Source organism: Rhamphochromis longiceps, linkage group LG18 (genome assembly GCF_057381845.1).
Source record: "Rhamphochromis longiceps isolate RC_006_pf linkage group LG18, R_longiceps_female_GT1.1, whole genome shotgun sequence".
Classification (NCBI taxonomy): Eukaryota; Metazoa; Chordata; class Actinopteri; order Cichliformes; family Cichlidae; genus Rhamphochromis; species Rhamphochromis longiceps.
The window spans coordinates 15,839,722-15,867,160 of record NC_140574.1 but is presented as its reverse complement, the minus strand read 5'-3'; the positions used below and the strand labels follow the sequence as shown (position 1 = coordinate 15,867,160).

Sequence of the window (27,439 nt, the reverse complement as noted above, 5' to 3'; positions counted from 1 at the left end):
TTCTATGATTAAGAACACTGGCAACAAATTCCTCCACTACAAATCAGTCTGATACCACTTCTTACAGGGTTCACGTTTACTAAGGCACTACCCAAAAGGCGCCACAAGAGGGCACTCCAACACAAGAGATGACCTATTTACACTGTAAACACCCCCTACTTAGCCACTACATACTACAGTGATATTACAGTATACAAATTCACACAAATACTATGATTTGGCAGAAATACTATGACTTAGTAGTAATACTATAACATAACAGTTCAATGTTCTTGCACAAATACCACAATATGGCAGAAATACTATGTTTTAGCATAAATACTGTGATTTGGTATAAATACTACGATTTGGCACACATACTATATTCCGCAGATACACTATAACATAACAGATATTCTACGACTTAGTAGTAATACTATAACATAACAGAATTATTAATTGGGCACAAATACCACAATTTGGCAAAAATACTATGATTGGGTACAAATACTATGATTTGGCAAAAATACTGCATTTTAACACAACTACTGAGATTTGATTGAAATACTATGATTTTGAAGAAATACTATTACTCCATACAAATACGATGCTTTGGGACAAATACTATGTTTGGGTTCCAGTACTATGATGTGCAACAAATACTATGATTTGGCACAAGTACTATGATTTAGTACAAATACTATGATTTGGCAGAAATACTATGCCTTAGTAGTAATACTATAACATAAGAGATATACTATGGTTTTGCAGACAAACCAAGTTTTCTGCACAAATACCATGATTTGGAACAAATGCTATGATTTAGCAGAAATACTAAGATTGGGTACAAATACTATGATTTGGCAATAATACTGCGTTTTAACAACAACTACTGAGATTTGATTGAAATACTATGACTCCATACAAATACGATGCTTTGGCACAAATACTATGATTTGGCAGAAATACTATGACTTAGTAGTAATACTATAACATAACAGATTTCCTAAAAAAAACTATGAAATTGCAGTAATTCTATGACTTGGCAGAGATACTACGTTTTAGTACAAATACTATAACAATGCAGAAATACTATGACTTAGTAGTAATACTATAACATAACAGTTCAATGTTCTTGCACAAATGCCACAATATGGCAGAAATACTATGTTTTAGCACAAATACTGTGATTTGGTATAAATACTACGATTTGGCACAAATACTATATTCCGCAGATACACTATAACATAACAGATATTCTACAACTTAGTAGTAATACTATAACATAACAGAATTATTAATTGGGCACAAATACCACAATTTGGCAAAAATACTATGATTTGGCACAAATACAATGACATGGCAAAAATACTATGATTGGGTACAAATACTATGATTTGGCAATAATACTGCATTTTAACACAACTACTGAGATTTGATTGAAATACTATGATTTTGAAGAAATACTATTACTCCATACAAATACGATGCTTTGGGACAAATACTATGTTTTGGTTCCAATACTATGATGTGCAACAAATACTATGATTTGGCACAAGTACTATGATTTAGTACAAATACTATGATTTGGCAGAAATACTATGCCTTAGTAGTAATACTATAACATAAGGGATATACTATGGTTTTGCAGACATACCATGATTTGGCACAAATGCTATGATTTAGCAGAAATACTATGAATGGGTACAAATACTATGATTTTGCAATAATACTGCGTTTTAACAACAACTACTGAGATTTGATTGAAATACTATGATTTAGAAGAAATACTATGACTCCATACAAATACGATGCTTTGGCACAAATACTATGATTTGGCACAAGTACTATCATTTAGTACAAATAATGTGATTGGGCAGAAGTACTATGTTTCAGTACAAATACTATGATTTGGCAGGAATACTCTGATTTAGCAGAAATACTATGTTTTAACATAAATACTATCTTTTGGCAGAAATTCCTGCTAAAAAGGACTATTTCTGCTTTTTAGCAGAAATACTGTAATTTGGCATAAATACTATAATTTGGTATAAATACTGTGATTTGGCACATATAATATATTCAGCACATATACTATAACATAACAGAAATATTATGATTTGGCCCCAAAACCATGATTTTGCACAAATACCATGATTTGGCAAATATACTATGATTTTTCAAAAAATACTATGATTTAGCAGAAGTACTAAGATGTAGTAGAAGTACTTTGCTTTAGCAGAAATACTATGATTGAGGAGTAATACCTAAACATAGGAGAAATATTGATACACAGACACACATACACAGACAGTAAAGGGAACAGGAGCTGTTGAGAGTCTGGGCTTGGTATATGTAGGTCAGTTAAATTAGCTGCACCTGCTGTAGTCAGCCCTTACACACGCAGACACAGAGAGAGGTGTGAGTTTTCTTCAGTGTATTTCTGACATTCAGGATTCCCCTTGAACAAATGGCCATAATTTCCTAACCGTAGAGGCTAGAACGGTCATTCAGACATTGTTTTGTTCAGAAGAGATGGGGGAATCTTCAGGTCTTCATAATTCAGAGATAAAATATAAATTATTAAAGATATATGACTTGTAATACACTGTAACTGAGTAGAGGCGAAGCAAAAACTGCCTTGACTTGCTCTCAAACAACCTTTGGTAACTCTAAATCTATATGGAGCATCAAAATCATTCTTTCACCGTAAGAAACAGCAGGCTTTGGTGAACAGTCATGGAAATTTTCAGGGCTCTGTGGAAATCCATCAAAAAGATATGATGAGAGAAAAAAGTGACTCATTTCCAGAATTTGAAATCTGATGAAATCTGAGCGAGGGACAAATTTCCTACCCTCAAACAAGTCTAACTCATCTCAGAACGGTAATAGGTGAGAAAATAATTCTTGAATTGTGAGCATCAGGAGTGTCTGAAGATATACCGGGACAAGCCTCATGTCTTAACTTCGCTTCGTTAAGGAGATATGACAATTTGAAAATGCCTCTCATTAGAGAAATCCAGCGGTGATTTTGAACAAACTCTCCATTGAGTTTATATGGAGAGTTTTCTGACTTTGTGTTACTCTGAGGAGATTTGCAAAATAACTATGAGTCCCACAACAATGATAGGGACATTTTCTGAAAGCCAGCAAAAATACCTACGTTTTGGTGTATAATCTGTGGGGCTTGAGTGGAAATTGAGCGAGTAGCAAGAAGTTGTTTGGACATGAAGAGAAAATTCACACAGTTTCACTGTCCCCTCTGAGTTAATTGCATAGCAACCATAGCAACGCATGTATTTTCTGAAAAATCACAATTTTGCAACTGAAGACTTAAAGAGAGATAAGATGAAAACAGTAGAAGATCTGAAAAAGCTGAATCACACAGGAATAGCCCAATCATTTGAGAACGTTTTAAAGTTTGAATGGAGTTTCTAGGTGAAAGTATGAGGCAGTAGTTAAGTTTCAAAGACAAGAAAGTTTTAGCAGAATTGTGGAAGTTTCCCATTCATTTCAATGGGACAAATTAAAGGAAAAAAGTGTAATATTTTAAAAAGTATAATAGTAATAAACACCAAAAGTCATAGCCGGCATAAGCAGAAAGAGCAGAACAGTTTAGAGTTTGAACGGTGAAAATAGCACAAAAATTGTGGAAGTAGATCCACGGCGAAAAGTGTACGGAAACACCCGGAATAATAAAGAATAAAGAGAAACAGGAACTCAATAGTGTGGATGCCTATTAAGGCATCCACACAATAAACACCAAAAGTCATAGCCGGCATTAGCAGAAAGAGCAGAACAGTTTAGAGTTTGAACGGTGAAAATAGCACAAAAATTGTGGAAGTAGATCCACGGCAAAAAGTGTACGGAAACACCCGGAATAATAAAGAATAAAGAGAAACAGGAACTCAATAGTGTGGATGCCTATTAAGGCATCCACACAATTAATGAGGAGTTTTTCCTCCAAACAGCTGAAGGCTAAACTGGTCAAATGTAGTCCAAGGACAAACATGAGGCATTTCAGGCCAAACCCGTGTTTCAAGAATGCAGCAATTAAAACTTTGTCTCTGCTGAGATGTTTTGACAAGCTGAAAGCTTTGAGTTTGATTAGGCGTCTTTAATAAATGGACACTGAAGTGCTGTTCAGTAAGTGAAGCTTTCTTTTTTCCACACTTGGAGTGCTTTCTGTTTCTCCTGCCCTCTGTTTTCTTCTCTTGCTGGCTTCTCTGAGACCACATGCTCAGCCCTCTGTCCAGCTGCCACCTGCTAGCAAAGAGTCGGCCAACCACGGGCCCACGCGGCCGACCTCAGCAGATGTCACTGAGTGGACACTAGGAAGGGGGTGGGTGGGAGTGCAGGCAGAGTAACGGCAAAGAGCAAAAGAGCGAGGCCAAAAAGGGATAGGAAAAAAGGATTGGCCTTGGCCATTATGTTTTGACTGACATCGACAAAGTAAAGTGCGTGTGTGTGTGTGTGTGTGTGTGTGTGTGTGTGTGTGCTTTGTGCTTTGTGCTACTACTGACACTGTCTAGTAGACTAAACATTTTTATCATTAACAGGAAAGATCACTGCAACTAAAGATTATTTTAACATTTCATATGTGTCAGGTTTTTTTTTTAATGATTGACTTCAAATGTAGGTTTTTTCTGACCAACAGTTCAAATTCTGAGAAGCCAAACTGAGCAAAGTTTGCACATTTTTGTAGAAAAATGAACGTTGTTCACATGAGATCATGTAGATTTTAGCATCCAGTTCGGGCTTGTGGTTGGATGGAGCCTGGATCTGTTGGATTTAACTTTTATAAAGTTCTAAAATATAAAACGTGGGTCATGCTTCATGTCTGTGATGAGATCTGAGCTTGGAGATTCATCCTGCATTTTAGGCTTGTGCAGCTTGATGCATAAACCCATATTGGTTCTGAAATATTTAAGCTGGTTGCGCCAGGTGGTAGTTGATTAGCAGTTTTCAATAAAAACAAAATTTGACTCACACCATCAGAGCACAGTAGTGTTTATTTGAAACATGAGTACATTTTCTTCAGAGATCTGTTGCTTTTTAGATTTTGGCTCTCTGTTGAGCTTGCTATTAGCACACAGGAAATAATCAATAACTTGAGATGAGAAAAACCATGACTGTATTCATTTCCTCATGCTCCTCTTTTCTCTCCCCCTCTCTCTGCTCCCACAGATAATGGGGAATTCATACGCAGGGCAGCTGAAGTCTGCCCGATTTGAGGAGGCTCTCCACAACTCAATTGAGGCGTCCCTGCGCTCGAGCAGCGGGGATCCACAACCCATCTTCACACAGCTGTACTTAGAGCCTGAGACGTATCCTGGTAACATGGAAGGTAAGAAGCTCACAGCAAGCTGGAAAAAAATCAGTTTGAACTATATTGAGTTCATTGGACAGCTAGTGCTTTAGAGACTTAGCCTTATGTAGCATATATTTAAATTTTGTCAGAGGGTTCACTAAACATTCCACTTTTCTGTTGAAGTATTTCTTAAAATGCAGTTAAATTTTTAGTAAAAATAATCTTACATTTTTGTAGTTGATATGAAGTCGAAAGCTGGCGTAGCACTCCATGGCAGGGAGCACCCAGGGCACGAGCTTGTGAATGGCAACTCTTCCAACGATCTGGAGGAGCTGGAAGACGAAGACGACTCGGACACCAGCAGCCCTCCACTTCCCTACCTGCAAGCTCCTGCACCGGATGGCTGCTGCACCCTGGATGGTATGACCTCTATGCATCCATCCATCCATCCATTCTCTTTTGCTTATCAAATCCCACCCCCCTGGGGCATTTCTGTGTGGAGTTTGCATGTTCTCCCCGTGTCTGTGTGGGTTCTGTCCGGGTACTCTGGCTTAGTCCCACAATCCAAAGACAAACAGTTAGTGAGGTTAGGTTTATTGGTGATTCGAAATTACTCATAGGTGTTAATCTGGCATGTGAATGCAAACGTTGTGAATTCATTAGTATGATCTCAGGAGTGTTGTGTTGTGTTGCTGTTCCAGAATTTTTAACAAGCATGCCAGATGTATTAAATTTTTGTAGAAACTTTATTTGTTTATTATTACATCTCTTAATCTACTGTTTACTTAAAAAAAATTTCCTCCTCCTCATCTCTCAGGCTTCTGTCAGGCCGGGAAAGACCTCCGCCTAGTCTCCATAGCAACAGAGCCCATCGAAGTCCCAGCAGGCTTCGAGCTGGTCGGTGCCAAGTCCCCCACTGTTCCTGAGCACATCTTGGTGTGCGCCGTGGACCGGCGTTTTTTGCCTGACGAGAATGGGAAAAATGCACTTTTAGGTCAGTGTGTTCCCGAGCGTTCGGATCAAGTAAACAAGCCAGAATTGACGTAATGAGCCAAGTTCCTGCTGAACTGAGCACGCTCTGTTGCTAGCTGGCACAGGTCATGCATTAGCCTGCAAATGTTTGGAAAGCAATGTAATTGTTGCATTTTTATGTCTTGCAGGTTTTTCAGGAAACTGTGTGGGCTGTGGTGAAAAGGGATTCAGATACTTCACCGAGTTTTCCAATCACATCAACCTGAAACTTTCCACACAGCCCAAAAAGCAGAAGCACTTAAAATACTACCTGGTGAAGAATTCTCAGGGTGCTTTGTGCAAAGGACCCCTCATCTGCTGGAAAGGTAAATATACACTACAGACTCCAGACTTTCTAAAGATGTATGTAAAGTATATCAAACTTTTATCTTACACTGCATTTTGTGAGGGTTTGATGAGTTTTGTTTGTTTGTTTCTCCTTCCTCTGTTTCTTAGACGGTAAAACGCGCCAGTTTCTCAGCAGCGCATCAACCTCCAAACCCGGCTCGTCGTCTTCTCTTAGCAGTAAAGAAAATGGAGGTGCCAGCGGACACAGCTCCTCTCCTTTTTCCCTTTCAGGTGAGATTATACTCTGCAGTGTTGCCTACGTTTTTACACAGCAGAGTTAAACCTGCAAGTCAGCAGCTGAAATTTAACGATAACTCAAGTAAGTTGCATTAATTGTGAGTGTGTAAAGTTTACAAAAGAAGTTAACAAATTTCACCTACTCCTGTTTAATAAGGTTGTTTTTCCTTTTTTTTCATCCCCTTTTGTCTCCTCCTGTGAATGATCCAGGCATCTTAGGCAAGTGTTTAAAGCACTACACTATGATCGTATAACATGTAAAAATGGCTGTAAAATTAAAGCCAGTGAGGAACTCTTGTAGATTTTATGTATGTTTAAAAAAATAAATACACACAGGCAGTTGTTTTATTACCCCCTTTTACAAAAAAATACAATACAAAGATGTTTTATGATGTTTCTCATTTAGCAGCTTAAATCTCACCCCAAACTCCAAGTCAGCAAGCCTTGCTTCTTACTCAATTATTATTGTTTTGCTTATTTATGTATAATCATTATTTTGGCACAAAGACAGCAAAAGAGACAGAAACTGAGAGAAACTTGAACGATGTGGCTAAACTGAAAGATTAATTAGCCCAGCAGGATGCTAAGGCCACCCAGAGAGTTTCATCTCCCATAGCTGGGCATGGTTTGTTGTGTTTTTTTGGTCCTGTCAAACTTACACTCAAACAGATCTATTAGAGTTTCAAATTTAATGGATGGATAGATGTTAATTCACAGTAAGATAATCTGTCGCACTTTCAGGGAAGTTTATAAACTGTGTAAATAAGTCTGGACTTCAAGTCATCAAGTGTAGCGTAATAATGACAGTATACATTTATCTATTCCACCAAAGTGATATTGTTTCAGTTGATTATATGCTGACAGCTTGTGCTGTTGCTATAGGTTTTGGTTGCTAAGCTCTGAAATATAAGAGTTGAGCTTGAAACACCATCTCGCTGCATTAAGCTATTTATGAGGCTTTGTTGGTCGTGTGCCACTGCATTTGGTTGCGGCAGTGCTTTGATGTGTATTCTGGCTGCATAGTGACATTTTATTAGAAGTAAATTACAAATAGTAAAAGTTTGTTAGTTTTTAGTACATTTTAACCAGATTTTTCAGTTTACCACGATGGCTAACTAGCCAATGCTTACTTTTGTTAGTGTATCTGTTCCAGTCTACAGATTCTGATAAATTTTGTTTGATTCGGATTATTTTTCATAATCATAATATTTTTAATATCTGAAGCTAAAATTTCACTGAAATCTTTGGAAGTGTTCGAATTTTCTGCCCTAAAATAGTATTCAAATCGGAGACAGTCAAGGAGAAGGCTTGGTTTATTTTATGCTTTTGAAAAGCATCCTCTTATCAACTTGGCTACTTTTTTGGTAATGCAGGTGAAAATAAATGCAGGAATTTAAAAGCAACACAATTAAATAAAGCTCTGGTTATTTATAGAATAACCATGTTGACTCTTCAAGGAGATGTTGTTCTTCTTTGACCTTTCACAGCGAGAGCTTGTTCCTTCTATGATTGGAAAACCTCCTGGGCTTATAGTATTGATTTGTTCTTAACCTGGATGCTGCTTGTAAGCATAGCTCTTGCACGTTAATATAGACAGCTGTGCTGCAGGGCTATGTATCGGCATTACTCTCGCCTGATGTCTCGTGACTGCGACCTTCAGGTACATCCTTCTCCTTCAGAGGTTTTTGACACTCATGCTTTGAAAGCCCAGAGGGTAGAATTCATAATAATTCACTTCACTGTCTCCAACTCAGGTCACTGTATTCTAGAGCGATTGGTGAGAAGGACAATTCTGGTCTGTTAATAATTGTACAATTGACAGTTCATACTGACACAGATCTGATAGTTTGACATTTGTTTGAAGGCCAAAGGCAACAAAATGACCAATCACAGGAAAGGTGTGTGTTAAAGCCACAATCCAGAGTTATCAGAAACATTCGTATGAAGTCGGTGGACAAGGGAACCATGCATCATTGGGTGCATAGTAGCTGTGTTTTGATATTGTAATGCTTTTCTTTTTATCTACAGATTCTCCACCTACCAGAACAACGCAAGCATCCTCTGTCTTTTTTGGGAACCAGGAATGTAGTTTCCTCAAACCACTGGCCTCCACACCTGGAAACAAGACTCTACCAATAGGTGAAGAGTTTGATTGGTACATTTATAGCTGTGCATGTCAGTTTGTTCTGTATGTGGTAGGAAATAAACATGATAACATAAAAACTGTAGTCCCACATACCTGATGTATCCATGCTTCAGTGCTGGAATTTAAAATTTAGCTCCTGGCAAAACTTTACCTCAAGCTTTGTGTAAAAAAAACAAAAAAAAAACTTCATGAATATAAGATTGATTTATGCTACAGACTGCTTAGAAACACACAGATACATGCATGTGCTTACTTACCAGTCAATGCTGGAGGAAGAAATGCTATAATGATTTTTTTAAGGCCTTGCTATCTATTAGCTCCTTTACAAGGTTGCTATATTGACAAGCTAAGGGTACGCATAGCAATTGATGTTTTTGTGTGTTGCATACACTGTGAATATGAGATGGAAACATGGCCAATTGCTACAAGAGTGTACGTATAGGAAATCAATAGCCTGCCGTTAGTACTGACTTATTTTCATTCATTGGTTACTCTGCAGACAGTTATAGTTGGGGGAAATATTTTTATATTTGCATATCACTTGTTCGCTTTTTCGTTATCCATTCAACTTTTTGTAGCATGCTGGCAGTTAGCCACTGTGCTGCAGGCTGAAATATCGCAACATGGCACCATTGTGTAAGGAGAGCAGGGAGGCAGACCAGCATAGTGACAGAAACTGGAAAGGCAGGAGCAGTTTTAAGGTGGATTATTGATAAAAGCACAAAGCTGAAGTTTGCAGGCAAGTTGGCAGTTAGACAAAACAAGACGGGAGAGCAGAGATCAGAGTCCACAAAGCATGGAAGTGGTCAGGTACAGGTCAAAACAGATTGGGGATGATTTCAAAACACACAAAGATAATCTACAGATTGTAGCATAAATGTTGCAGGAGTTAAAAGCATGGATAGAGTTGAGCAGGTGAGATTTGCAAGCATGTAAGGTAGATTTGGTGTGTGACTGCATGCAGACGACTTAAAGAGTAAAGAAATCTCAGTAGTGATTCATTCACAGACGAGGCTTTAGTTTATAACTAGATGGCTAGAATGAGTCAATCAGTGCTTTGAGTTTAAACATTACACCAAAAAGAAACAACGTGTCAGCGTTGTTATTGTGAGCTTATTATCTCGGCAATGTTGCAGTTTCACAAACTGTATTAATGCGTAATCTGTGTTTCAGTACCCACAGCTCTTCGGGTGAATGTGCCAACAAATAGCCTGGCTGTTGATGGGCGCCCTCCATTACTCAGCCCCTCCCAGATGTCCTTAGGGCCTCAAGGTCAGGGGTATCGCACTGCTGATTTAGGAGATAGTCCCGGTAGGATCCTTTCTGAATACGTACAGTGTGTTATTTGTAATTATTTTCTGTATTGACATTTTTTCTTACTTGTCTGTCTTTAATGTTTAGTATTGTCTGCTATGAACTCTGGCCCTCCAAAGAAGCGCCACCGGAGCTGGCATCCCAGCTCGTTGGTGCCAGTCCCGCCAACAGCTGTCCCTGTGCCAGCTATTCGGCCAATAGTTTGTTCTCCAGGTTTGTTTGTTAAGCCACCTTCAGGGGGATGGGGGGAGGGGGAGGCTGAGCAGTTTATTTTCTTCTGGGTTTTAAATTTATCCTGTTATACCAAGTGTTCCTTTTTTTTTTTTTTTTATCCATTAACGCTGGATTGGTGAGCATGTGTGTGCAAAGGAGTGTGTGCAGAGAAGTGTCTGCACACCCTCATTCCCCATGCCTCTGTTTGAGGATGAGTATGCACTAATGTCCCTGACGCTCTCTGGTTGTTAAGGATGATTCACCCAGCATTGCCATGGTGATAGAGCTGAACAGTTTGTAGGGCAAGTGAATTTAAAAGAATTGCACGATTAGAGATTTCTGCCACATCGTGTATTTAGGCGAGCTGACAGAAATAATAAAAAGGCAATCTGGGCAGAAGGGCCAGAATGAACAGGGTGTACATGGTTGCTAATAAAATAACCAACAAAAATTGTTCTTTTGTTCCACTAAATCAGCCACTGCAGGAATTAGGATGTGCACATTTTTTTCTCCATAACAGGAGCATCATTAAATCCGTGTTGTGTCCTGGTGAGATCACCAGGATAAAGCTATCCAGCTGTATGTGTCTGTAAATATGAACATAATGTTATGTCTTCACTAAATGTCTCACATCTCTCCAGTTTACATGTAACTATAAACATCTCTTTAAAGAAAGTATACAGCGCATAAGGAGCTTATTTTACTAATATTAGTCAATTAATTTGAAGTTTTCCCTTTTAAAACAATCAGTCTTATTTGTATACAGGCTAGTTACAGATAATTAGCAGGCAGATAATAAGACAGCAACTGGTAAAAAGAGAAGACCAATTTAAGACAAAGTTTAAAAAGTGTCCCCTAAGTGTACATAAGTGAAATAAAAGCAGTTAGAAAGATGAGTAATTGCAAAGCATCATAAACTAGTACTAATAAATTAGAAAAAAAAATGCTGACAAGAAGTCAGTAAAGCAAGTGATAAATAAATATTCGATAAAGTAACTGTTTATAATCACGCAATCCTTACTATTGACTTACTAATCTGAGAGTAAAAGTCTGTGGTTATAGATACAATTAAGTAAATTAAACGAATCTCTATAGAGCATCGGCAGTCAAAAAGTTAGGCTTTAGGTTTATATTTAAAGACTTCAGTACATCTAGCTGCTTTCAGGTATGTCACCAGACTGTTCCGGCAGTTCAGGCCATGAAAGCTAAAAGCTGCCTCCCCAGAGGTTTTTGTCCTGCACTATGGAACAACTCCTGACTCCTGAGGAGCTGAGGGGACTTAATAGTTCTGACATTAGATGCACTGGAGACACATACTCTGAAGCGTTAAAGTATACAACAACACTGAAAAAGACAATGAGCAAAAATATGTTTTTCTTACCTTCTTACCTTAACAGGAACTGGGACTTTTTAAAAAATGTTTTCTTGACTCACAGCCAGTCAGCGTGTTTCTGCATCCTTGTTGTTATTGGTATCTCAGAAGCATTGTCTGCATGTCAAACATGTTGAAACATCTCCTAAACTGTAACTATGGCTAAAGTTTGTACTGACACGTAATTGCTTTATCATCCTTAAGGGCCGGTATTAGGAGTAGCCTCTCCTCAACCACCTGTAATAGGCGTCATTCAGCCCCAGCCTGTCACCATTGGAGAGACGGTCATCGTGCCCGACAACCTACTCAACTCTGCAGGAGTCCGACCTGTCATCCTCATTGGTACCAGTTTTAATTCACTGATATGTTTCTTCATATTAAACATCACCTTTCAGCGCATATAAAACCCATTTTAATGCAAATTATTGTATTTTTTGTTTGCTTAAACTGTAAAAGGCAGTAAAAAAATCTGTGTGATGCATTTTTGTGGATCTTTTTAAATCTTAATCCGATTGAATACACTTTCGTCAAGTAAATAGGTACACTTTGCTAGTACCAGGTTAGACGTCTTTTGTCTTCAGAGCTGCTTTTATTCTTATTGGCATAGATTCAACAAGGTGCTGGAAACATTCCTCAGATATTTTTCTCCTTCAGGGTGCACCGTGTTGAGTGTTCAGAGATGCTCGTCTGCATTCCTTGGTCGTAACGAGTGGTTTTCTGAGTTTTTATTAGCTCGAAGCGGACTGTCTTCTTTTTTTACTCAAATTCATACACTCACTGGATGTGGTTTTTTTTTTTTTTTGTTTTGTTTTTTTCTTATTTGGACCATTGTTTGTAAACCCTAGAGATGGTTGTGTGGAAAATTTACACTTAATTTCTGTAGGTTTCTGAAATGCTCAGACCAGCACGCCCAGCACCAAAAAACCATGCCAGATTCAGTCACTTAAATCCCTTTTCTTCCCCCTTCGGATCAGTCTGAACTTAAGCGGGTGCCATGTGATGGCCTGTTAGATTTTTTTTTTTTTTTTTTTTTTTTGCCTTAAACAGTGGAACACGTGTACCTAATAAAGTGGCTAGTGGGAATAAGGTCTGCTTAGTTTTATTTATGTATTTATTGAATCTTTATTTAATGACAAATTCCCCTTAAGATTAACAACTATTTTTCAAGGGAGACCTGACCAAGACGGCAATGTTACATCAAAAAAACGACTCAGTCAAAAATAATAATTAGCTTCTTACAAAGTTTTATAGCTCAAATGTTAAATGTTTTACACATCTTAAGTGGGCTTTTTTTGTTTGTTTGTTAGGGTTTTTTTCTGGTTCATCTAATGCCAAGTTTTTGTTTTTAGGCCATGGCACTTTACCTTACTTCTATGGAAATGTTGGGGACATAGTGGTGAGCCCCCTGCTGGTCAGCTGCTATAAAAGCAGCCAACTGTCAGATAAAACCCTGGAGGCTCTGGGGCTCAACAACAGCCGGTTACTCAGCGTGGAGACGATGATTCTGCTCACTCTACAGTATTTTGCACGTTTAGGTAAGCAGCCTACACAATCACTGCTAGATGTGTGTGTTGCTGAAATGATTCATGCCAGTGTTTTTAGATTTTCATATTTGAATTTTCCTCTGGAGGTTCAGAGCAGATTCCTCTGAGGGAGGAGCTGGAGCAGATAGTCTTGAAGGCCATGCTGTGCTGTCCCGGGGGACCTGCCATCTCCCCCCTCCAACTACCCTGGCTGGCTCGGCTGGAAGCGAGCGTCTCTGGCGGCAGCGTCCAAGTGGTGGTCACAAACAACTCTTTGGGCGAAGGCATCTCTGAGTCGCTGCGCTCTCTGGCTGAGGGTCCTCCTCAACAGCAGTGCCTGCCAACCTATGTGGTCATTATATGCGCCTCTAAGATGAGCGGCAGCGAGTTCTGTGTGATTGTGTTGGGTGAGTGTCATCTTTGTGGTGAAACTTGTGTGGGATGCAGTATCTAGACTGAACTCTAATGTAAATTTACCTGTTGGATTCAGGAAAGTATCAAGCGCGGGCCTTAGCAGAAGGGATGCTCACAACCAATGAATTTCTGAAGGAAATCAGCTACGAGCTCATCACGGGGAAAGTCAGCATCTTGACATCTCATTTCAGAACCACCTCTCTGGGTAAGATGAGTATCCATAAGTTGTGTTCATTAAAATAATCTTGAGAAAAATACTAATTTGTCTTTTACTAATCATTTTTGTCTCTACTAGCAGCAAAACGACAGTTACTGAACCACATTAAAAGTGAGCATGATCAGAAAACGCAACGGTGTAAAATAAATAAAGGAATTCCTATATTTGAATTAATGTTGTTTAGAATTGAGATAAACATCAACTAAAACCTTCGCTGCTAATAATAAAAAGCACGCCGGTGGTGGTGGTGACACATTCACTCTGATATGTTTGATACTGAGTGCACAGCCTGCTCCCGTCCCTCGCTCTGTGTAACTTTGGTGACTGCTTGTTTCCAGGGGACAACCTCGACAAACAGCTGGTGCGATACCAGCGCAGGCGGAAAGGACAGGTCATCCAGCCCTTTCAGGGCGATGTCACCGACAACATCCACTCCCAGGAAGCTGCCAGCATGTCACCACCATCAGACTCAGGTTAGACCGCTCTCATGCTCGCTGTCAAAGTCTTTTTCAGTTTTTAGCAGGCAAATCAAAGACTAGGCAGCAACATCTGTCTAAATCAGCATGTGGATCTTCATTCAGTGTCAATGTTAAGTCAGGCCAGTGTCCAGAACAAAATCAGTTAAGGTTAGTTTGAGCTACGGAGTGTTGTTTGGCCCTGTACCTCATCCCACAGCGAGCCACACCTCTTAAACTTTGAATTCAGTCTTTTTTCTTTTTTAAGTCCCATTATCACAGGTGTATAAAATCAATCATGTAGATCTACACTTATTTTCCTTTTCGTTACCGTGTGTGTGACTAATCTTACTGCACAGTTTGATCGTTCTGACTGGATCTCGTCTCTCCAGATTATTTTCATCTCGTTGTAATTTGTTGACAAAAGGGTGGCTACGGTACATGTGCAGGTTGAGGTGACTGCTGTTGTGATTTGGCACCATTTAAAAAAGATCGAAATTAATTAAATTAAATTTCATCATAGTTTGTTTTGGGGAGGTTTGTTTAGGCAAGCAGTGATACTTTGCTGTGGTTAGGATCTGCTTTTCACATATAATCATCCTGGTGCTAACTTTTGTATTTCTTCTTGCAGATCTTTTTACAAAGGGCTTCCAGATCTATCCGGCCCAGCTTAATGTGGCTCGTAGCCTTCTTTCTCAAGTGTGCTCCATCGCGGATTCAGGGACACAGAACCTCGATTTAGGGCGTTTTTGCAAGGTGGACTTCCTGGTTTTGGTCCCACCGTCTCACATTCTGGTCCACCAGACGGCACAACGCATCCGACAATCAGGTGTGTACAAACCCAAAGGAAGAACTGTTGTTGTTTTGTTGCAGTGCTGTATGGAATCCTCACGTTTTCGCCTTAGGTGTACTTGTGGACCTGGGAAATGAAGACCCCTCCACGGCCCACCTGAAGTCAGACAAATATGTGGTGCGTCTTGACGGTGATGTTCACGCCAAGATGGAGGCCTTCATGAAGAAAGTCAAACAGAACCCCTACACTCTGTTTGTCCTCATTCACGACAACTCGCACGTCGACCTCACAAGGTAAAGGCGACTCCGACAGCACAGATTCTCCCATTAAAACCATTATGGCTCACTTTGTTTTGCTCTGCTGATAATTTAAAGCAGCCTTTAAAGAAGAAGAACTGACTTTTCAAGCTATTTCACCATTGAAGAGAAATGTTGATGTTTCAATGAAAGCATGAGAGTTTTGCTAAAGTTGTTGTCAAACATTCTTAAAGTTATTGTAAGAATCTTTCTTCGCTTGTGCAAATACTAAAGTTCAGTCATGTGAACACTGTCGACGGCCAGTAGGTGCTGTCTTTTCTCATTGTGGCATGTAATTTTACAACAAAACACCATTTATTGTTAAAGTTCTTTTTAATTCCCTTTATTATCATGATGGGGAAATGCTCAATCTTTCAGTCTTGCTGGTCGTCACCCAGTGAGATCCCCTTTGCAAAGATTAGAAACATGCAAAGCTGTAGTATATTTTAGTCTTTTGCTTTATGCTACATGTCAGTTTCAGTCTTTAATTTTAGTTAACTAACTATTATAACTTGTCTTTCTTTGTTTTGTTTTGAGGTTGTTTTTTTTCCTCCCAAGAATTTTTTTCTGTTATTGCCAGAACACTAAAACAGATCACTTCCTTTTTCCCAGAGGGGATTATCTTTGGACCGACCTCCCACACATCAGCCAGTTAGACCAGCATACAAAGCTTTTTGCACAAAGTTGTTATTTCAAAACCATGTTGAGTGTTATTAAGTGCTGTGCTAGGATAATCATAGTAAGTAAAAAAATATCCATGAATTCATTCAAACACTTTCCCCACCCTGATCTATTTTCAGTGCCCTGTCAGGCTCTGTGTGCCACGGGGAGCTGCAGGGTTTGGCTGACCGGGTGGTGAACTGTCAAGAAGTCTTAGATGCCATGAACCTCTTGGTCCTGCAGGTCAGCTGTTTCCCTTACACTTTGCAGACCCGCCAGTCTCGAATCAGCATCCACAATGAAGTTCACTGGCCGTCCAACGACAATCTGGTGAGAATGTTTGTTTGTTTGGTTTTTTTTTTACATCCATCCATTCGCTTCCGCTTACCCTTTTTCAGGGTTTCGAGGGGCGCTGGAGCCTATCCCAGCTGTCATAGGGCGAGATGCAGGGTACACCCTGGACAGGTCGCCAGTCTGTCACAGGGCTAGCACACAGAGACAGACAACCATTCGCACTCACATTCACACCTATGGGCAATTTAGATTAATCAATTAACCTATCCCCACTTTTTTTTTTTTTTTTTTAACACTAAAACGTTTCTTTAGTTATGAGTTATGCAGAATGGTCTACAAAACACCACGATAGGCAGTCACTGGAATGGCAAATGCTAATTTCTTATGTGAATTATTTATCATAAATGACTTTACTGCAGCACACTGGCATATTTCCTGTGCTGTGGTTTAGCTACTCCCCCTGCTGTGGTGAAACTGCAGTTACAGTTTTAGACATTTTTTAAAAAGGGTCTAAAGTAACTCGAGCCTCGTGTTAAGGAGTTACAAGTCAGAGAGAAAGGGAACCAATATATTATAGAACACATTAGGCTCACTTTCTTATCCAGTATTATATATGAGGATACTTACTCCATGTTTTGTAACTAGGCACAGCGTTTCAACAGTGTGCAGTGTATCATTAAGAACAGTCAGGACACATTGTCTAAACTGATGTCGGTATCTTTATCGTCCAGCAGAGGGAGCAGTTTCCTGACGAGCTGGTCTACTTTGGCCTGAGGGACTACAGCAGATCCCTGCAGTGGGGCATGGCCAGTCCCATCCTGCGCTATGATGATGCGTTTGAGAAAATGGTTCACACTCTGTTGGAAAGGTGAAACTGATGAATCAAACATGAAGAGTTTTGTGTTTACTTCCACTGAGTGGGTAACTCATAATAACTGTAGACATTATAATCAGTTAAAAAGCTCTGATTGTACCTCCAGACATCCCCACCTACACAGCATGGTGATCCGCAGCTACCTGCTGATTCAGCAGTACACTGAGGCCATGATGGCTCTCACCTCTTCCCCGTCCCTGAGAGACCACATAACTCCAGAGACCCTGGCCATGGTGGAGGACTTGATAAACGCTCCAAGCAGAGAGGGCTCCCAGGGCCACGGCCACATGCTGCTGGTCCGTATCCCCTCGCTGCAGCTGGCAATGTTGGCCCGAGAAAGACTGGAGGACGTGAGGGACAAGCTGGGACTGCAGCTGTGCTTTGCAGTGCTGCTGGGAAGTCCTGCGTCTGAGCTCAACCTGCACAGAAATTTTATCAGTCGCCTCAGGGTGAGGAAAAATCAGAGTCACACGACTGATTTCTTTGTGTGAAGTGTGTTCTGCTGAATGTAGAGTGTTGGGATCCTTCTGCGTTTTTGCAGATCAGTCATTATCAGGGAGTTTACATGATTTTGCGAATCTGTTGTGCACTTTTGTACAATGAAAAAATTGTTTTGCCTCATACTTTGTCTGCATGATTAAAGTCTCATGCATTTTTTGTTTTGTTTTTAGTTTTTATAAATAACCTGTAACTGAAGAGGGCACACTTTGATTTTCATCTCTTTTTGTCAGGCTTGGCAAGGCTGTGAGAATGAAGACTGGGTGCCACACACCTATGAGGATCTGGAAGGGCTGCCCTGCATCGTCATCCTCACGGGCAAAGACCCTCTTGGAGAGACTTTCCCCAAGTAATATCATACTTAATACTACCCTAGCTTATAACATGGCTCAGTATGTCTGTTTCTTTAACATAAAATGTAGCAAAGATCCGTTTAGCTCTTCTCTAAAACTCTTGTCTCCCATCAACTCCCTTGTGCACTTCTAGGTCTTTGAAATACTGCGACCTGCGACTGATAGACTCCAGCTACCTGACTCGTACAGCCCTGGAACAGGAGGTGGGTCTGGCATGCACCTACGTATCCAGGGTTGTTGTTCCTAAACCAAAGAAGGCTATGGCCCCTCGGGAATCGGATGTGGAGAAGGTCGCCACCAGCTTGAATGATGGAGATGAGCTGGAAAGACCTCAGAGCAACGGCAGCGCTGCAACCAGAACCTCTGGTTAGTGTGAATTACTGTGATGTTGGATTAAAGGAAACCCAGAGTGTAACTGACATGAGCTTAACTCTAATTGATTTCTGATTACAGTAAAGCAAGTCGACCATAATACATGGGTACTGTAAATGAACGCGGGTCATAGCTTTGGAATGAGTTTGGTTTGTAGAAAATTTGGTTTTAATCCAAAGAGAGAAAAAAACCCTCCAAACATGTGAGCACTTGTTAGTTACATATATGTGCGGGTGTGTCTTTCATATTTCCCTCAGGCTCTTTGGCGGATAATGGTGTCAGCTCATCTGATGTTGCAGACTCTTTCCAGAAACCCTCCACTTCCACCTCGCAGCCTGAAGGCATGGTCACCATAGACATGGGCACATCAACACTCGGAATTAAGGAGGAGTGCGACTCACTGGGAACCCCGCTCTCTTCCGACCCTTCGAAAGCCTCCAAGGCTCCTCCATCCCTCTACTCCAGTTCCTCATCTTCCTCCCCCTCACCATCTTCCTCCTCCACCCAGAAGCCCAGCCAGTCCATGCAGAGCGATCGCGAGCCCACGAGGGCATCACCGCGCACAGTCATCTTGTCGCGAGCGGCTTACAATCTGTTGTCGGGGGACTCTGGGAGTCAGCTGAGCTCCTCCTCGCTGCTCCCTCACGCAGACGTGGCCTGGAGCAGTCCGCTGAGGCCCATTATCACTCACACCCTGCAGGGGACGGAGCAGAGCATGTACTACCGCCAGTGGACCATCGCGCGGCAGCATCATGCTGATTATGAAGCGCCGTCTGTGCCGCATCCTCGACGCTTGCTGCTCAGTGGACCCCCACAGGTAACAAATCTCGTGTGGAAAATACTCCTTTTCTTATTTGTGACTAACTTGATTTAAAAATAGAATACAGAGAATTCTTTTTAAAAATTTTCTTTAAATTTATTGGCATCCATATAAATTTATGCAGTTAATTCCTCATCTGGATTTAAGTGTCACTGTAGTTCTACTGGTATTCTTTCCTTTCCTTCGCTAGGTGGGAAAAACTGGCGCCTACCTGCAGTTTCTGCGTATCCTGTTTCGGATGCTCATCAGGCTGCTCGAGGTCGACGTGTATGATGAGGATGAAGTGGAGGAAGGTGAGACTCATAGGGATTTGTTTATTTTTAATGGCCTTCACATTTTGTGAAATACATGAAGCAGTTAATTTGATGGTGACAAATGTATCAAATCACCCTCCACAGAAAATTCAGAGGTCACAACTCTAGTAAGTACCCAGTGGCCGGACATCGAGGAAGTCCGAAAGCTGCCCTTTGACCCCAACCTCCGAGATCCTAAATTCAGGAAAGCCAGCCCTGTTTACTCTGACAAGATGCTAAAGTCTTTCAAAGGTCAGCAAAAACATGGAAAAAAAACCCATCAAACTTGCCCACTCTGAGTTCAGCTTTTTAATCGGGTGTTATTAAAAAATGAACTTACGTTTTTTATGTTTATATAGATTGTAAGCAAGATAAAGAGAACCAAACTCCAGCCACACGAGTGACCAAGTCGATACGTCAGAGTAGGTTTGCTGCCCACAATGCCTTTCATCACTGTGACCAGTGCCATCACTACTGTGAAGCAGGCGCAGCTACACAGGTGAGATGCACCACCAACACCTTCTGCTTTACTGCAGACTTACAGATGCACATATCCCATCCTTGTGTTAATATTGTACATGTGTGTGTGGTTGTGTTGTAGCTGTCGGAGTGCACTTTTCATGCTTTCACCTTCTGCTCGTCCATGCTGGGAGAGGAGGTCCAGCTCCAGTTTGTGATTCCCAAATCTAAGGAGGAGCACTTTGTTTTCAGTCATCAGGGCAGCCACCTGGAGAGCATGCGTCTGCCTCTGGTCTCCACCAAGGTTAGTTTGCTCAAGACAGCAGTATCTGTCGCGCCTTAATCCTCCTAATCGCCGTTTGGGTCACATGTTTACTTTTGCTTCAACCGTGTTTATCTGTCTGCAGGACCCCGACCTTCTCAGGAGTCCAATCTTCACCCCGACCACAGGACGCCAAGAACACGGCCTGCTCAACATTTTCCATGCCACGGAGGGCGCAGCACATCTGCACATCCTCGTGGTCAAACAGTTTGAGATGCCTCACTATAGGAAGTACTGGCCCAACCACATCTTGCTCGTCCTGCCCGCCATGTTCAACAACGCTGGAGTTGGTGAGCAGCTGAGCTATCTCTGTTGTTAAACCTGACAGTTTTTTGATCCTAACTAAAATATATTTAAAATATTTCATTCTACTTGCAGTCGATATAAATTTTTTTTCCCATATCATCGTTTTTTCTTGCCCTCGCTTGTGTTTGTTGTCGTGATTTGCATGGCAGCAGATGCTAAAAAAAAAAAGAATAGCAGGAACTTGTGTTACATTGCTCACTCGCTCTTGTATGAGCAAAAATAACTAAATGGAGACCCTCTTATGAAAGCCTTTCTCCACAGCACTACTAGTGGTTGAAAGTCCACACAGTGGCGTTCAGCCTTTACATGACAGCTTATCACTCTGTTGATAATGAGTAATTCGTTGCAGTGTATTATCTACCATGGTTGTGTTTTCAACTTGTTTTTAGTGCTGTGTTTAAACTAGGCGAAAGGTTACCTGTTGCCTTACCCAACGCGAGAAGGTCAGCCATCTATTGTATCAGTCTGATTTGTAGTGCAGCCAATTAGGTGCAAGGCCTTTCTGAAGTGGGTGTAACTAAACAACATTTCTCTCAGATAAGCAGATGGCATTGGGCTAAAGATGACCCTTTATGTCAGTGTGACTGCTTTCTAATCAGGATAGACTTCTCTGCTGAATACCTAAACATATTTTTATCTGCAGTGCCCGACAGAGTGTAGAGACTGCAGGCAGGCTGGAGTGGGTAGAGATGAGGAGAGTGAAAGGGAAGGTTTACAAGATGGTAGTGAAGCCTGAGATGATGTAGGATTTGGAGAGCGGGGCACTGGAAAAAATAAATAGACGGATGGTAGAGTTGAAGATGTTAAGATTTTTACTCGGTTATCAGAACGGACAGATTAGAGGGACAGCTCAGGTTGAGCAATTTGGAGGAAAAATGTTAGAGAAAAATGGTTGAGATGGTTTTGGGCATGTGCAGAGGACGGATAGTGGCTAAATGGAGCTGCCAGGCAGGAGGGAAAGAGGAAGACCTCAGAAGAGGTTCATGAATGTAGTGTAGGAGGACATGCAGAGGGTTCGTGTGACAGAGAAGAACAAAAAGCCCAACAGAGTGTACCTCATTGTCTTTCTAAACTATCAGACTTGTAAATTTGCAAATGTATACAAGCTCTATGCAAATATATCCCTTACATGGGATTTGAAAAGATTACTTCTTTTATCAAAGTTAATTAAAGGTGCATCAGTTTTAATCAAATCTTAAGTGAAAACCTAACAAAAACAATCCTGTCTGTTTTAAGGTGCAACTCGCTTCTTGATCAAAGAGCTGTCATACCATAACCTCGAGCTGGAGAGGAACCGACTGGAGGAGCAAGGTGTCAAGAGACAAGACATATGGCCTTTCATTGTCATGATGGACGACTCCTGTGTGCAGTGGAACGCCCACCAATCAGCAGAAGGAAGGTAATAAGCGCTTCCCAAGTGTAAGAGTGGAGTTGGTTGCTACGGTTAACGAAGCTCTGTTCAAAATCAATTTTACATATGTTCAAAATATGTAAAATTGCCCTCCCCTATTGGTTTCTTAGTGAGACATCAGATGGAGGCTCATGTCTCAGCAACGTGTCTCTAAAAACGGTGCTGCAGCACATGGAGAACACGCCCAAGATCTCCCAGTACGCCGTGTGCGGCACACGCAAGTGGAGCAGCAGCCTGGCTCGCAGGTCTCCCAGCAATCCCTTCAGTCGGTGTCACCTCCATGACTTTGTCATGCTGAATGTGGACCTGACGCAGAACGTCCAGTACGACCTGAATCGGTAAGCTCAGAGAAAGCCATGTGAGTCAGTTGGTCTGAGGTGTGCATTGTCACCGTTACCTGACGTTGCTGTCCCGTGCAGGTATGGCTGCGAGGAGGTGGACTTTAATCTAAGGGTTAATAGCAGTGGCTTGTTGCTGTGCCGCTTCAACAACTTCTTCCTGATGAAGAAGCACATTCCAGTTGGGGGAAGAAACAAAGAATTCCTGGTCAAACCTAAACTCATGGTGGGTGTTCAGGTGATTAAAATTATTCGCTTTGTTATGTCCTTGTCTTTCTGTGCGTAACACCAGCTCACATGAAACTTCTTTCTTCTCTCCAAAGGAAATTGAAAACCCCGCTCTAATCAGCCCGTTGCAGTATGTTTGTGCACCAGACAGCGAACAGACCCTCTTCGACGCCCCGGCCCAGTTCCTACTGGAAAGGTTCCTCCAGAGCTGCAGTCACAGACTATTTCCGAAAGCTGTTAGGAACAGAGACAACCCAGTTCTGTCCATTGACAGCTACCTCAACCTCAGCCCGGAGGTGAGAGCTCCCTGGAGGTTGCAGTTGAAAGCAGGAACAGTAGAATAATCTCTATTTCAAACTTAGGGCAAGGCTTAAATACCAGACTACTGTGATAGACACATTTTGGATAGAAATCGAGTGCTTCTCTGTCTGATATGCAGAGTTATATACTTTATAAGGTGCTCTAATCTGTATAGTATAGAGAAATGAGGCAAACTTGCTCCCCGACTTTAATGTAGATTTTTTTTTAACCCACAGAGAAGCATGTTGCATGACTTTCCCATCTGTTCTTCTTAGAACATTCTGACCTGCATACACGCACATGTGCACACAGTGAATGCTAACAATGCATTTACTGCACATTTGTGCATAGGAGGCAATGACCATCTATCTGTACACACAGTCTTCTCAAGTTTTTGCACATCTTTTGTTTTAAACTTTTACCCACAAGGCGACTTTAAATTTGCTTGAGCAGACACCTTCGGGAGCTCCCAGCAGGAACTGTCAGGGAGTCGTAATGTTTTCTTTCAGTTACTTCGAGGCAAGTTCGTGATGTTAGTTTCATTTTCCCGACTGTGATTAATGAAGTTTGTCTCTTTTTTTGTTGTTGTTGTTGTTGTTGTTGTTGTTGTTGTTGTTGTTGCAGATCTCTGTGTGCTACATCAACTCTCGTCCACACTCCACCAACCTGAACCATCAGGGGCTGGTGTTCAGTGGCCTGCTGCTTTACCTCTGTGACTCCTTCGTTGTTTCTGGACTCCTGAAGAAATTCGACTTCCTCAAAGGTATGAAATCAGTGTCACGATTAAAGGAAGGGATCGGGATGCTTTGTTGCTCATATTTTCCCAAGACCCCACACATAGTTATAGGAAATGACCTGGTTGTTTTCTTAGATTTTCACCCCCTACCTTCCTCTGTGCTAGACTGTCAAAATAAAAGCTTCCAGATGTTAAAAGGACATTGGCAAGGTTTGGGTGTCTCTACAAAATAAGAATCAGTTCCTGACTACAGTAGCTTACATCCCAGTCATGCAAGCATAGAGAGCAGCTGGTGATTGCCTGGCAACCAGTGGTTGCTAAGGGAAAATCTGTATCCCTGAACCGATTGGTAAGTGGTTACTGGAAGTTGTGCGCTGTTGCTAGGTGAAATTTGTTACAAAGATATAAAAAATGCTGCACCAAAAACGTCCTTGCAGTTGGTTTGGTTGCTAATAGGTTGCCATGGTCACCTGTAGTTTGTTTGGAAGGCAGTGACAGTTCTTGCGTATGAGTTGGTGTCTTAGATGCAAACTATGCCACACGTGGATGTCTTTCTAGCCCTGTTAAATCTAACATGATAGAATTATGCAATCTGTCTCACAATAGAGAACTAAACAGCTAAACTTGATAATTAAAGTGGCACTGCATGTCCTACTATCTAACTTTTGATCTTGAATTTGTTCACAGGTGCCACCCTCTGTGTGATCTGTCAGGACCGCAGTTCCCTGCGTCAGACAATCGCCCGACTGGAGCTGGAGGACGAATGGCAGTTCCGCCTGCGGGACGAGTTTCAGACGGCCAACTGCAACGAGGATCGGTCCCTCTACTTTCTGACCGGCCGCCACGTTTAAACCTGCTCAAATCTATGCCGCTGCTGAAGAAACCCAATCAGAACTGAGATTTAGTTCCAGACCTGCAATCAAATTTTGATCAGGCAGAAGACAGGTCAGCAGGGAAATGCTGGAGCACGAGGTGTGAGGACCACCTGACACAGCTTTCTGTACTGCCAGTGTGCACTGTGCCCGACTCCAAAGAGGGTCGGTGAATGTTTCTGACTTTTGCTCGCTTGTCGGCTTGTCTTCAGTTAAGTTTGTGTCGTAGTGAAAAAGACTTTGCTGTGAGGGGAAAAAAGCACAGCTGAAACTGAACTTATTTTGTTTTGGTGTTGGTTTTTTTTGGACTCGCGACGGATAATGTGACTATTTGAAGAATGTATTTTGAACCCACTTTGTCCAGTCCTGGATGTTCAGGGGGTCAGAGGGAGGTGGCTTTAAGGAGTCGCGCTACCAGCATCAATGGAATATATTTTAACAGGGACATGGCAGGTTTGAGACCATGGTAACATCTGTGTTTGTTAATGTTTGTGCATCTGCATGAAAACAGTTTAAGTTTGCCATTAATTTTTCTAAGCACCAAAGACGCCTTTAGCTGCACTTTTCCTTTTTCCTTTGCTTTCTTTGACCTTTCTCACCTGCTTTGCCTCTCATAATCCACAAAGCCCATTTATGTTTCCTCATAACGTTACAAAGACACACCCAAGAGTTTGGTCATTACTGGATTTCAGGTCATCAGGAGTATCTGTACTGGAAGCTGTGGGAATCAAACAATAAGCAGCCGTTGGATTTGACACATGTTGTCACATGACTACATTTCATGCGAGTTTATCCAAAGCGACTGGAAAACTACGGGAACATACGAGTTGTGTCTTCGGTATTTTACTGTTTCAGTTTCAATAGAAATCTGTGAAGCTGGTCAATTTTTCTGAAACACTATTAAACTGCATCCACACAGGAAGCAGTTTGCTTGATTTGTTACCTAGGTAACCCACTAATGCATGGAATCCTGCGTTCTCATTGGTAGTTACTTCAATTCCTTGCCTCAAAGTTGAGAACAGTTTATCTTGGGATTCATCCAGTTAGCATTGTCAGCAGGTGAAACGTGACATGTAGTCACATAACACATTTCACTCACTTTCTTCTACGGTTTGCGGTCGCTACGCCGCTGTGAATCAACATCCACGCAGGAAGCGATGTGACAACCAGAAACCATAGAAGAAGTCAGTGTCGTTCTGCAACTGTAGCCAAAATAACCTACAGTGACAGGAAATTTAGAGACTTTGAAAGCGTATGATACTGCTGATTGACATATTACTGGGTTGTAAATACTTTAGAGGGTTACCTAGGAAACCAGAGCTCAAAATATCTGCAAGCGATGCTCGATGAGAGAATAGTTTCCAGCGTGCACACAGCTTTAGATGATCTGCCACAATGTTTTTATTTTTACATGCTTTCTGTTAACATGGACACCGAGCAGTTGATTTAGTCGTATGTTATGACAGTAATTTTTCACATAGTCGCGCAAAGTGTACCACAGGCAAGCTCTCTCACTGCCAGCTGTCCTGCTACTGCCTGTGCCTGAGATGTCACCTCCTGTTATGGTGTCCTGATTGTTTATTGAAGATGTTTGCTACCATCCACTTTGATTAACCCAGTTTCCAGTCCTGAATTAAAGGGCGAAAATTAGGTTTACACATATACTTGAATGTTTTTAAGTTTCTGCACGTGGTTGTCCAAAGAATATGCCTTAAGCGATGTTTCACACAGTGTCTGCTTAGGTTTTGTTTTGTTTTTGGACCAATGAGAATGAAGAAACCTTTTGACTGTGAGGCGAAAGAATGTTGTTTGCCTCTGTGTGTAGAGAGATCAAATAATTGGGTTTTGTACTACTGTACTGTTTAAAGCTTTGTTTACATTATTAATATATTCGATCATCCTCTTACCCACTGAGGGTTACTGATGTGTTTAATGTTGTGTAATGTTTGCCAGTGTATTTTGGTGATGTCTTTCTGCATTTTTATGTTGCAAAGGCAAGAAGAATCTACCTAGATTTGTCTTTTATGTCTTTATTCTTTTTGGGGGCTTTTTCCTTTTCTTTTTTTCTTTTTTTGAAAATGAGAATCAGGTCCATGAGGATTTTTTTTTATTTATTTGAAAAGCATTTGGGACTGATAATCATATTGGAGTGTATAATTTGATTGAGGCCTAAGTTCACTTGGGCCAAGGGAGCGTGCCCTCTTCAAAACCGGTCGCGAAGGCTTTGCACAAGACACAAACGAATGATTCTTGGATCTACTGAATGTCACTGGGGGTTTTGCAAATGTTGGACTTGCACTATACAAGTTGCCAGCTTAAAGAATTATTTCCAGAAGACGGTTATGTTCCCTAACCCCTAGATTTAATGTAATAGTGATGATCAAAACAATGGTCCGTAGAAAGTGTTTTTCCTCTTTGATTTTAATACTTAATATGCAACTTGCTCCCACAATCTTAACTGAAATGTGTTTGATAACTATGTGCAGCACAGTGGTAGCCTTGGTGCCTGGTTGATCTACCTCACGTTTACCATTGTGGTTGCAGGCTGTGAATATCTTAATGTTCGAGCCATGCTGTTGTTGTTTAAAATGTCTGAATGTAATAAAATGGCATCTAAACATATCCTGTTATTTTTCCTCTTTGTTTTCAGTGCCCGACTCTGTGATTTAATCTG

The 27,439-nt window shown here is 41.1% G+C and overlaps 1 protein-coding gene across 7 annotated transcripts in view; it reads left to right on the top strand.

Moving 5' to 3' along the window:
• The window catches only part of greb1l (GREB1 like retinoic acid receptor coactivator), a 57,336-nt gene extending 29,949 nt beyond the window's left edge, over positions 1-27,387 (top strand). For 3 of the 7 annotated variants that reach the window (XM_085390274.1, XM_085390272.1, XM_085390273.1), the window contains exons 3-34: positions 5,167-5,326; positions 5,528-5,710; positions 6,108-6,284; positions 6,451-6,627; positions 6,758-6,880; positions 8,915-9,025; positions 10,206-10,343; positions 10,434-10,559; positions 12,136-12,273; positions 13,281-13,466; positions 13,562-13,861; positions 13,945-14,073; positions 14,424-14,558; positions 15,172-15,369; positions 15,446-15,626; positions 16,430-16,619; positions 17,315-17,451; positions 17,564-17,906; positions 18,189-18,304; positions 18,442-18,674; positions 18,938-19,497; positions 19,691-19,793; positions 19,899-20,045; positions 20,153-20,292; positions 20,395-20,556; positions 20,660-20,864; positions 22,117-22,279; positions 22,402-22,629; positions 22,711-22,867; positions 22,953-23,153; positions 23,782-23,920; positions 24,581-27,387. In XM_085390274.1, the coding sequence (XP_085246400.1) occupies positions 5,170-5,326; positions 5,528-5,710; positions 6,108-6,284; positions 6,451-6,627; positions 6,758-6,880; positions 8,915-9,025; positions 10,206-10,343; positions 10,434-10,559; positions 12,136-12,273; positions 13,281-13,466; positions 13,562-13,861; positions 13,945-14,073; positions 14,424-14,558; positions 15,172-15,369; positions 15,446-15,626; positions 16,430-16,619; positions 17,315-17,451; positions 17,564-17,906; positions 18,189-18,304; positions 18,442-18,674; positions 18,938-19,497; positions 19,691-19,793; positions 19,899-20,045; positions 20,153-20,292; positions 20,395-20,556; positions 20,660-20,864; positions 22,117-22,279; positions 22,402-22,629; positions 22,711-22,867; positions 22,953-23,153; positions 23,782-23,920; positions 24,581-24,744 (5,847 nt within the window). In that variant the 5' untranslated portion in view covers positions 5,167-5,169 and the 3' untranslated portion in view covers positions 24,745-27,387. The remainder of the gene's footprint in view (positions 1-5,166; positions 5,327-5,527; positions 5,711-6,107; positions 6,285-6,450; positions 6,628-6,757; positions 6,881-8,914; positions 9,026-10,205; positions 10,344-10,433; positions 10,560-12,135; positions 12,274-13,280; positions 13,467-13,561; positions 13,862-13,944; positions 14,074-14,423; positions 14,559-15,171; positions 15,370-15,445; positions 15,627-16,429; positions 16,620-17,314; positions 17,452-17,563; positions 17,907-18,188; positions 18,305-18,441; positions 18,675-18,937; positions 19,498-19,690; positions 19,794-19,898; positions 20,046-20,152; positions 20,293-20,394; positions 20,557-20,659; positions 20,865-22,116; positions 22,280-22,401; positions 22,630-22,710; positions 22,868-22,952; positions 23,154-23,781; positions 23,921-24,580) is intronic. The other 4 variants (XM_085390277.1, XM_085390275.1, XM_085390278.1 and 1 more) reach the window with 4 other exon arrangements.
• The last annotated feature ends 52 nt before the right edge of the window (positions 27,388-27,439 follow it).